The following is an 11539-nucleotide window of genomic DNA, read 5'->3' as shown; positions in this document are numbered from 1 at the left end:
GTCACAGGCCGGCATGGTGGTGGTGGCGCTCGCCCACTTTGCGGTTTATGTGAACCGCTTCGTGGTGGCAATGACGCTGATCGAGTACCTGGAGGTGACCTTCCTGGAGGCAACGCTGGACGTGGGCCCTCTGGCCGCGTGGGATCAGGTTATGTGTTTTATTCATCGGGCGCTCATCTTTCCAGCGCATCATCATCGGGGATTAATTTGACAGCCGCGAATGTCTCCTGTGTATATGCAACCGTGGCAAGCCAAGCGTGTGTTGTCAGTGGAGTCATATTACAAACGGGGCTTGGGTAGATTTATGCTAACAGGAATGGCATAAGTTAGTAATATCTGCAACGCTATTGTCTTCGTATCAGTATGACTGTTGTCGCACGATGTTATTGCTAGTGTCTTGAAATGCAGTTGCATTGAGATGCTATTAAAATCCAAATTGTAGAGTTTAGAACAATGTTAATGGGCAAGACCTTCTGCACATAATGAGTGGACCAGCAGGCGACGTGAGAAGCGTGACCTGCGCCATTACTAGCGGAGCACACCTCCTGTGGTATTTATCACCCTGCCTTACCTGGCCGCTCTCCTTTATACCATAATGCACCAGGGCAGCCTTCAACGGCGGTCGTTGCCGCACCATTTGCTTTTGTTCCCTTGTCAGAGGTTGATGTTAATTGCGTGCAAGTCGCCATGTGTGCTCGCATGGTGAACGCATTACCAGTGGAGTCCATCGTGACCGTAACTCATCGTGGGGTCTCCCCGTGCTCCCGCAGACGTCTCGCTGGCTCTCGGCGGTGGTGCTCTTTCTGCTGCTGGTGCGGACGCTGCACGCGCTGCGCTGCTTGGGCCCCATGGCCGTGTGTCTGTCACCCCTGAACTTCGGGCGCACACACCTCCCCCCGCTCGTGGTGAGCGCCTCTTCTCACACGAGCACCGCACTGCAAGACTGCGCTCGCGACATTTAGGCTGAACCAATGTGCAGACGTGCATGTTCACCACAAGTATATGTGGTTAATGCAGACATGATTCTTTGCACAACTGTTTTGTTGCCAGAAAGGGTAAACCTATTCTTATATTTTTATATTGGCAAGATAGGTCCCATGATGTACAGAAGTTTATTGGGATCACGCGTGGGCAATCATCGCCCCCTGCTGGCAGACCAATGGCCCCTTGCAGGCCAAGTGCCGAGGCACCATGCGCCACACAGGGACGGCTGCCAACGGGTTTGCCCTTTGAAATGTGTCGGGATGACATGCGATGCAAGTTGCATATCGGGCGCAAAGCGCTCTGAGACGACCTGATATGAAGGAGGGCGGCTCTATAAAACACGAGCCTTCAAGATGTCTGGCTTAGCGTGCATCACAGAGACCACGTTGCTGTGCTCGTTCCAGCTGTGCCTGGCACTGCTGCTACTGGCCTTCTCCAGCCTGGGCTACGTGTGCTTCGGGAGGTTGACGCGTGCCTACGTGGATCTGCTGTCGGCCTGGGAAACACTTCTGCTGACCCTGCTGGGCGCCAGCGGCACGCGCCATGTCTCGGCCCTCTCCCGTTCCGAGGGAGCCGCTGCGTTCTACGTCACCTTCCTCCTCGCCGGAGGTCTCCTCTGGATCGCCGTTGTGAGAGACGCCCCACACTCACCGCGCTGCTGCTGTCATCCGCTCGGCTGATTTACTCAGGCGTTTAACCACCGCGTGAGTGGGGAATTAAGAAGTCGTCTTATTGTGACTGCGGTGAAATGAAAGCCATTACCCACATCCCGTTACATTGCATGGTATGGGTCTCTACGTGAGACTGCGGGTCTCCACGGGAGTCCATGTGCACCTAATAGCGATTGCAGTTAAGTTCAATGCATCACTCGCATCACATCGTAAAGTATAGGTTGGTGAAGACACTGACATGGAGAACTCAGAAATACAGAGATGAAAAAAGCTCATGTGCAGGTGCTGGGTAGATTGCTACGTCGCAGGACCGCGAGAGATAGCGACGGCTTTGGGAGGCCTTCACCCGGCAGTGGATTGATCATGGCCATTGATGACGGGTAGTTAAACTTCCAGAGCTGGAAGCTTTATCTCACCCTGTGATTCTCCCCGTGGCTGCGTCGCGTGCAGCTCTACAGCATCCTGCGAGCCGTCATGCGGCGGGCTCGCCGTGCAACCCTGCGGAGGAGGCACGTGGTGTGGCCACGCGACGTTGCCGGGTTCTTGCTGCGCGAGCTCGCCGTGCTGCTGGGCCGAAGGGTTCCATCGCAGGATCTCGAGCCGCCCGTTCCGCCGGTGGGCCTCGCATCCTGCTGAGTGTCTCTGATGTCCCCTGTCACCCCAGTGTGCGTGTCAGTGTCGCGTTCTTGCGTGTGTGTGTTTTTTATAAATGGTTGGAGTGGTGGCGCATGCTCCGCTATGAATTGCGGTGGCCTGAGTTCGATTCCCGGCCATGGCCATCATCAGTGGCATAATCTGAATTGGTCCACAGCCATAAATAAGCATCTGGTGCAAGTGTGTAAGCATCAGCTCTGGGAAGACAAAGGTGGCCAGGTGTGATTCTAGCCACACCACCCCGTCGTGTGCTGTACCGGCCTCAATAGGTGCTCACAAAAAGTAGTTGCAGGATACAACTCTCGACAGGCTATGCGGGAAATCTTTGATGTGGTTGAAGCAGCAATGCTCACTTGGTACATGGGCAGAGCGCCAGGTGGCTTAAACGCAGCAAGTTGGCACAGCGAGCAGCACAGGTGGTGCACGTGCTCGTCATCTTGGTCCATTACACCATGACACCTGGGTTTGTCCCATGACCCTTCTGCTAATGAGCCTTTCACTTCACATTGCCTCACAGTGCACCTACCCTGGCACAAGCGCCATGATGGCATCACCACCACCTGGTGACAAATGGTAGCCATTGTTGTTCTTCGTTGTTTTTGACGTTATATTCAACCCCGTACGTAAGTGGAGTAACCGTGCGGTCTCATCCTGTGCGCGTGCTCGCGTGTGTGCTTGCATGTGTGTGTGCACGCGTGTGCTTGCATGTGTGCGTTTGTGCATGTGTGTGCGAGTGCGTGTGTGCGGGTGTATGCGTGTGGTGTAGGGAGCGGTAGTGTAGCGGCTAGCGCGCTGGGCTATGAACCCGGCGATCCGGGTTCGATTCCTGCTCACGGCCAACACCAGTGACGATTATCTTAACCGGTCCTGGGCCTCCCTAGGTCGACTCAGCCTCAAATGAGTACCTGGTGCGGTGTGTAAACATCGCCACTGGCGAGACAAAGGCGGCCGGGCGTGGTGTTGGCCACCCAACCCCTCATATGCCGTGCCAGCCTTCAAAGGTGCTCGCTAACAGCACTTGCCCCAACAGTCTGTGAAGGCTATATGTGGGATATTTGTCTTTGGTTTTTTTTGTGTGCGTGCATGTGTGCATGTGCGCCCGTGCAGGGTCTCATGCTGGAGGAGTTTGAGGGCCAGGTGGACGAGCTGCTGTTCCGCATGAACGCGCTCACAAACAGCCTCCACCACTCGCTGCAGCCGAAGCCTCCCAACTACCTGGACGAGGACAACGCCTACAACTCGGCCTCCGAGGGCTCCTGCGCTCACGGCTCTCAGGTTTACCCAGGGTGCACCGCGTCCCTGCGCCGGCATGGGGGGCAGCTCACGCACACGTCCCCTGTCTGCTTACACACTCGTGCAATATTCACCCTGAATCTGGGTTGATATTTCTGTTAGTTAATTTGACTCTGAATGGTTCGTAAACCTACTTTGTCCGATTCAACTTTCATTCCAGGAAATTTGATACAGGTTTACGAAATTTCACATTCACGCAATTGACAAACTATGGCCATTTTTCCATTATCAAAATCGAATTTGCATGTGAACGAAATGTAACATGGCACACACCATAAGACCATCAAACGAGAAGCACCTGGGAGCCTGCATCATCCATCCGCTCCAACGTCACGGTATCCCTACAGTGCAAATGTAATGCTTCCACATCGCCTTTCCGAGCTATTCCAACATGTAGATGTTTTGGTGACTTTTCCTGAAAAGGTTAATAATTTTTGTCTTCTTATGATTAAATCGTTTTGATATCTATATTCTTTATTATTATGTTTTGTATCGTGAAAAGTGATATCGGTGTATTATATTTTTAGGTTTGGAGTAAAGTTGGAATGTCCAAAACACATCCTTAATTTTTAGTATGAAATGAACGGGCAAAGCCATTCCGATTTAAGAAATTTCGCTTTACGCGCGTGTTTTTTGAAGAACGCATCCCTTTCGTAAATCGAGAGGTGCCTGTGCTTGGCCACGTCCTACACCGTTTCCATTTCGTCTGCACAGCGGTTGTTTGTGCACCACTTTCTCGTTGGTTGCCTCCGCTCTCATTGCTCTGTGCTTCGTCGTTGTTCTTGTGTTTACGTGAGCGATTTTAGTCGTCTCGGTGAATCAGAATCTTTATCAGGATCGGATTCAGATTCAAACGGGATTTCATCCTTGTCCTTCGAGTACTCACCTGGGAAAACAAAGTTAACTGACGCAGATGAATTAACTATGAAGTGCCCCTACCATTTCCTTTAGAGCGAGTTCCAGCTTTGTATTTTACACATGAGGTGTAGCTGTCTTTGGTAAGTTTATGAATGTAGAAACCTATAAACCCAATATACGTACACTGACGTAACGTTTGACCATACTTCACCAGGCTGGTCAGTGCGAGTTTGTGAAGCGGGGGCCACCCAAGACCGGTTAAGATATCACCGCCACTGATCTTAGCCGTTGGAGAATTTAACTCAAGTCGCCGGGCTGTAGTATGGTCAAAACAAATTGCGCTGACTAGCCTTATATGGGGAAACCTTCATCCAGCAGTGGATTGCCAAAGTGCTGTTTATAATTATAAAATTACTGTCAAGCAATGTTTGTTGTACGTTACCAACAAGCGTATGCATGTGTAAGCAAGTGAGTGGAGAGCGGGGCGATGCAACCAACACGTATCGAATTCAACAGAGTTACATGGCTGTCAGAAATAATCACAAGCCCAATAAATCAAATCCACTCCGGGGCACCTTGGATCACAAACGTTCCACACGCCACTGCGTTGGCAGTTCAACAAATGCGCACAGGTGCTGCGCTCAGCCACTTGACCGCACACGCGCCCTTCGCGTAAACCACCGGAATTGGGAAGCGTCGAGAGGGGCTTGGCGGGGGCGGCGGCGTTATGAGTCGTATCTCGTGTTCGGATATCAAGGCGTTGGGCGGTAACAAAGTTGGGTAGCCTCTGGTCTCAGCAGGCGAGTGGTGGTCAATGGAGAAGGCGTACCGATACTAATGTACACGTGATACGGCTGCTTCCCTTCCCTTTCTGGCTTCGTGAAAAATGAAAACACTCTGCGGGCCTGTGTGATGTCTCATGGTATGAGTTTCCCTTGAGAGCCATCCATCATATTCACGCCATTGTTGCAGCGCCAAAGCTCGCGGTTGTGTTCTTTGAAGCCGAAGTGGAGTGTCGCTCGCTGAAAATATCAGTTATCATGAGCCATGCTTCGGTTAGAGAGCCGTGAACATCTACCAAGGCCGGTTAAAATCGGAAGGCACGGCTAGAGCAGTTCTACCCCCTTAATTTTAGAACTTTCGTGACTGCAGGAATTATTATTTGGTTCTTTCGGTTAAGTCACGTCTAAAGATAAAATAATAAATTAAATTAAATAATAGAATACGACGTTTCGATTGCAACACAAGCAATCATCATCAGGTATAATGAAATAGCGACATAAAATCTAACCAGAAAACTATAGACAGACATATTAGCAGACAGATATCACCAAGATACATAGCGGGAGCAACACAGGTAACAGAGAGGGGTGATCGTCTCTGTGGGGTGGCCTTAAATAGACAGAGGGGGGGGACGGAGGCAGAGAGAAGGAAGGGGGGTTAGAGAAAAAATTTGCAAATCAATGAGTGGTCAACAGACGTGGTGCTGCACGGCAAGTAAGCCTGAAAATCAGGAGGACACACTAAAATTAAATAACCTAGTAAAATATCGAAATGTAATGTAATACAACACAGAGGGTCGGTCAACACACAATTAACGCATAGCCTGGTTGATTACGTATTTCAAAGATTGCTAAGTTAGAATTTAAGTGTGAACATTCTAAAGAGGACACAGGCAGAGAAAACAAGTCGCCAGAGAGAGAGAGAAAAAGATAAGCTTAAAACTTCCCCGTAGAAGTGGTTCATTCTTAATTTTAGAACTTTCGTGACTGCAGGAATTATTATTTGGTTCTTTCTTTTTATCTTTAGACGTGACTTAACCGAAAGAACCAAAAAATAATTCCTGCAGTCACGAAAGTTCTAAAATTAAGATTGAACCACTTCTACGGGGAAGTTTTAAGCTTATCTTTTTTCTCTCTCTCTCTGGCGACTTGTTTTCTCTGCCTGTGTCCTCTTTAGAATGTTCACACTTAAATTCTAACTTAGCAATCTTTGAAATACGTAATCAACCAGGCTATGCGTTAATTGTGTGTTGACCGACCCTCTGTGTTGTATTACATTACATTTCGATATTTTACTAGGTTATTTAATTTTAGTGTGTCCTCCTGATTTTCAGGCTTACTTGCCGTGCAGCACCACGTCTGTTGACCACTCATTGATTTGCAAATTTTTTCTCTAACCCCCCTTCCTTCTCTCTGCCTCCGCCCCCCCCTCTGTCTATTTAAGGCCACCCCACAGAGACGATCACCCCTCTCTGTTACCTGTGTTGCTCCCGCTATGTATCTTGGTGATATCTGTCTGCTAATATGTCTGTCTATAGTTTTCTGGTTAGATTTTATGTCGCTATTTCATTATACCTGATGATGATTGCTTGTGTTGCAATCGAAACGTCGTATTCTATTATTTAATTTAATTTATTATTTTATCTTTAGACGTGACTTAACCGAAAGAACCAAATAATAACAGTTCTACCCCCCTCAACTTTGATGATTTGTCGTAATGCAGGGTCGTGAGTCAAATCAATGTTTTTTAAAAATTTATATTGTGAGTGTAGCAGCCTCCAGTGGCTGCAGGCGTCGCGCGAACACCAATACATATAACATGTACGAAAGTAAAGTAATACATTAAAACGCACACCAAGCGGCAAGGATTGTTACACCCCCACATAATTATGGTACATTTTAAAACGTACACAACAAGTGGGCCCCATATAATTACTTGGAATAATAGTTATCTGTACTTGTAAGGCGCCTTTCACAAAAAAAGTCTCAAGGCGCCGTGCAATTGAAAGAACTGAGTGGCATCTAAAGATGTCATTTTTCTCCTATGTGCACCTATGAGTCTGATCTCCATCTGATGTCAAAAGCTAAGCTCAGCAGTGTAGAGCCTTTAACAGGCGGCCACTATGCACGTCAAATTGTTCTAGACAGCCGAGTTATTTGGAGGTGCAGTAGAAGTCAGGGCAGCATAATCCATTGTTGTAGTGTACTGTACTTATATTCTTGGGTCTTTCGGTAAAGTCACGTAGATAGGTTAAAATAAAAAAAATAAAAAATAACAAACACACTAAAAACTACGTCGTTTCGATCGCAACACAAGCAATCGTCATCAGGGGAAAAAATAGTGGGAAAGCTGCTGAGGCAGGATGTTTTAAAGGTTTGAAATGGGTGTAGCCCAAGGGTCATAAGCGACGTGGGCGGGGCTAGTGATGTCAAAGTGAGAAATGTGCATGTCAATGTAAGATCGGAAAGCTACCTCCACGACGACGAAGCTGCGGAGGTGGCCATTGTCTTGTGAGAGATTAGCATGTCAATGTAAGATCAGAGAGCCACCGCCACATCGAGGAAAACGAGCAACGGTGGCTGTGTTAGTGAGACATTTAACCTGTTAATGTAAAGACATTTAACCTGTTAATGTAAAACCAGAGACATTTAACCTGTACTTCTATGTCCCCGCGTCTACAAGTCCTGCCTTCAACCTGCATGCACGAACGTGGTGAAATATGGTCAAATAAACCACATGCCCTGCAAGGCATGGGGTGGCCCTCATCCAGCAGTGGATTGACAAACGTTCTAACTACGTGACTTTACCGAAAGAACCAAAGAGTACGTGCTGTGCACGTACACCGGGGCTGCCCCGTGCATTGCCGGGGCCGCTTGGCGCATTCACTCGGCAAGCGACGAACGCTCCATGCCATTCATGTTTACCAGCTGGCGGCGCTGGATCTGGAGCGGGAGCTGGAGCAGGGCCTGGAGCGCGACTGTCCGCAGCTGGGGGATCTGCTGCAGCAGTGGCGTCACGGCGAGAGGGACGCCAACTTCCTGCACAAGGAGCATGTTCTCAGGTACGGCGGCCGGCCCCAGCCCCACGGAAATGTCGTCCTTCATCGCGATGCTGAAACTTACCCTTCATACTTCACCACGCTGATCCCCGGGTAATGACGAGGAGCTGGCTGCTCGTCCGTGGTCTTTGTTAAGTATCGCCATCGGTTATTGTCGATCCACTGCTGGTTGAAAGCCACTCCACACCGCCACCGTCCATCACGGTCCATTGCTGCTCCTATCCACGTCGCTCTCCTGCACGTCAACTGATCTCATTGCTCTATGTCTGCAGTGTTTCTTCACCAGCCTTGTCCATCAGCCATAATCTCATCTGACGCTGTGTCCTGCCTAAGCCCTTTGGCCTATCGTAATTGTAAATATGGTGTCTAATTTGTGTTTGTTATATGACAATTGTGTTCCTCTTTCCCTCTCTCGGTGTGGTTGAACAAAATGACTTCACCTCTAATCTGACCCACGATGGTGTTAGCGTCTCAAGGTCAGCACGCTGCGTGGTAACGTGGCTGTGGTTTCTGTTTCCACCCAGGGCTCAGCTCGAGCTGGAGATCATCGAGAGGCTCCAGCTGTGCGTGGAGAGCGCGCCAGGCGAGGAGCCTATGGGCCACTTAGACAGCCCTTGCTCCAGCGATCACCTCGAGCTCACGCAGAGCATTTCCCGAGGCCTTCACGGTGGCAGCACCTCCAGTGTCGCACACTCTGACAACAGTCAGGCGCGGCACCCTCTCCATTCTCCGGAGGTCAGCCCAGCTGTGTCAAATCTCTCTGCGGAGGACTCACAGTGGAGTCGACTCGAAGGACAAAGTCATGCAGAGCCGGCAGCGGCAGGCTCAAAACAAAAACACGGGGTCTCTGCCCAAAATGGTGCCGTTGCAACGACGGGTGCTAAAGTGGCTGCTTCGCCTCTGCTCCCTGGTGGGAGACTTGGTGAGAAGACCGCATCGTCAAGATCTCCAGAAGCCCCGGCAAAGGAGCGTCAGCGGAGGCCCGTCGCGGCTCACCAGAACAAGCCGCGCAGGTTGAAGAGGTCTCACGCCACACTCATTCCTACCTTCGACGATCCCTCGTTCCTGGAGGATTGCGTGGACTTCCTTAGCGATCCCGCAGAGGAGCAGGCTCCCGGCGGTGGGTTGCTGTTGGTTGCCCCACAAAACGTCAGCTCCGTGGACGTGATGGTTCACTCGCACGCGTCCCAAGCGGAGTCCGTCAGCGACTGTTTCTCCGGGGAAGAGCCCAGAAACTTGGCACGCGACCAGGAGCACCAGCCTCCCCCGCCGGCGGCGTATGTTGGCAAAGCTCCTCATCAACCCGGTGGCGACCACCCTGCAGCAAGCTCTCCAGCCCAGAAACTGAGCAAAGTGAAGAAGAAAAAGAAGAAAGCGAGAAAGGAACTGGAAGCGATGATCAGGGACTTGGCGTGCGAGCCGCCGGCGACCGTCGGGGAGAGCGACGTGACCCCCGCTGAGAGCGAGGCACCCGGCGTGCTCAAGCGATGCTGGTGACTTGCGGCCACAGCTGGACAAAGAGTGGCGCCTTCTGGGTTCCCTATTTATATATATTTATTTCAGACTCATTCTCTTATATAAGGCTACATCTGCATTTTTACCGATGGTTATGTTTGAAGTAAATAGGATCGTTTAAACCTGTGCTTTTTACGCGGGGGGCGATCAAAACATTGTGAGAGTGAGATGGTGGCAAAACGACGATTCGCGTCGTGCCGTAGCACGGCGAGCCACTCTGAGGACACCAGATCCACCGCAGGGCTTTAGCAAAGTGGCTGGACCCCTCCCTTACTCCGCCTGCCCAGTGTCTGTATCTTATATCCCATTGCCAACGAATATGTTAATGAGCAAAGCTTATTTGAAAAGCTTAAATACATTTGAAAATTACCTTGATTTGAATATCCTTGTCAAGAATATTTTTTTTCTATTTACATTTCTCGCGCATATGTGTGTGGTTTGAACGTGTGTTGTTTGGGCACCACGGTGGTGAGATGTTAACTCCCGCGCCTGGTATACAGAAGGTCATGGATTCGATCCCGATCCCGACCCTGACGCCTGTATATTTGAAGTTTGCATGTTCTCCCCGTGGTCGCGTGGTCCACTGCTTTTTCCCTCCACTATTAGAAACATGCGTTTAGAGTATTTGGCTGCTGTAAATTTTCATGTAATAAGCCTCTATGTTGAGCTTCCAATTGTGGCCAGGTCGCTTCTGAAAAATAACTATTTAGTGACTGCAGGAATCCGTACTTTTTGGTTCTTTCGGTAAAGTCACGTAGGTATAAAAAAATATTTTTTATTTTATACCTACGTGACTTTACCGAAATAACCAAAGAGTATAGTTAGTATATTTAGTTAGTTCGAATGACCACGGACAAAATGACAATTGCTGCTGCGTGTCGTGTTGCACCAGGCTGGAGTGCGGTGGAGTTGAACACACACACTCACCGACGATGCCTTCTTGGTAATCTAGGATTGAAGCTTTCGTGACTGCAGATGAGTATGATGCCTCCTTGGCTTTAGTAGTTACGCACTCAGTAAGATGCACACTTAATGTTTCATGGACAATGCATTCCACGCGCGGTAAGACGAACGTCGCAGCGTGCAGCGCGCGTCGCTTCGGCAAGTTGTGTCATGATCGCGCAGACAACTGTGTCGTCTTGCGGATGCGAGTAGCAAAGGTGGGAATATCTCCAGCGACTTAAAATCGCTCGGCCCCAGTGAGAAACTCCAGCGTGAGCAATGACTGGCAGTACCTGTAATTGTTCGCAATTACCGACCGCAAGCGTTCGTCGACCCTGTGAGCGTGATTTTCAGACACGGTAGTTGGTTTTTACGAAAATGTTTTCGCAGTAAAAATAAAGATTTTCTTTACATTCTCACTCTGTGATCTATTCTTACTTTGTGCATGCATAATTCCCTTCCCTGTTTGCACTGTGCTGTCTTGTTCACGAATACATTTATTCAGCAAATATTTCAGAAACGTCCATTATCGTTCCGATGACATGACTTGCTTAGCCACTTGGCAAAGTGCACATTTGCAGCTAAGCCTTTGTCAAAAAGTAAACGGGGGCTTGATGCAACCATTTGAGGTTCATTTAAAATAGGTGTACGCAGTGAAGCGATCATCATCATTGATCGTCATGATTCATCCACTGCCGATTGAAGACCCCAAGTTGTCACCACCCCGCCACCGGTCTTGCGACGCAACAATTCGCGTGGCTCCTGCGTACGAGCTGTCCTC

General features: G+C 49.5%; 1 protein-coding gene across 1 annotated transcript; it reads left to right on the top strand.

Moving 5' to 3' along the window:
• Positions 1–17: 17 nt before the first annotated feature.
• Positions 18–9866, top strand: LOC144934395 (uncharacterized). Its single transcript, XM_078860116.1, has 7 exons — positions 18–148; positions 771–905; positions 1389–1613; positions 2106–2270; positions 3417–3584; positions 8171–8304; positions 8826–9866. Exons 1-7 carry the CDS (start codon positions 71–73, stop codon positions 9796–9798), a joined length of 1878 nt encoding a protein of 625 aa, XP_078716242.1. The 5' UTR covers positions 18–70; the 3' UTR covers positions 9799–9866.
• Positions 9867–11539: the final 1673 nt, after the last annotated feature.

Source organism: Lampetra fluviatilis, chromosome 10 (assembly GCF_964198595.1).
Source record: "Lampetra fluviatilis chromosome 10, kcLamFluv1.1, whole genome shotgun sequence".
Lineage (NCBI taxonomy): Eukaryota > Metazoa > Chordata > Hyperoartia > Petromyzontiformes > Petromyzontidae > Lampetra > Lampetra fluviatilis.
Note: the sequence above shows the minus strand (reverse complement) of the source record. Positions and strands in the feature narration are given on the sequence as shown.

Coding starts and splice junctions, on each gene's coding strand:
- LOC144934395 (XM_078860116.1), top strand. CDS start 71: ATGACGCTGATCGAGTACCTGGAGGTGACCTTCCTGGAGGCAACGCTG. Junction 906..1,388: donor CACACCTCCCCCCGCTCGTG/GTGAGCGCCTCT, acceptor TGCTCGTTCCAG/CTGTGCCTGGCACTGCTGCT. Junction 3,585..8,170: donor CCTGCGCTCACGGCTCTCAG/GTTTACCCAGGG, acceptor CATGTTTACCAG/CTGGCGGCGCTGGATCTGGA.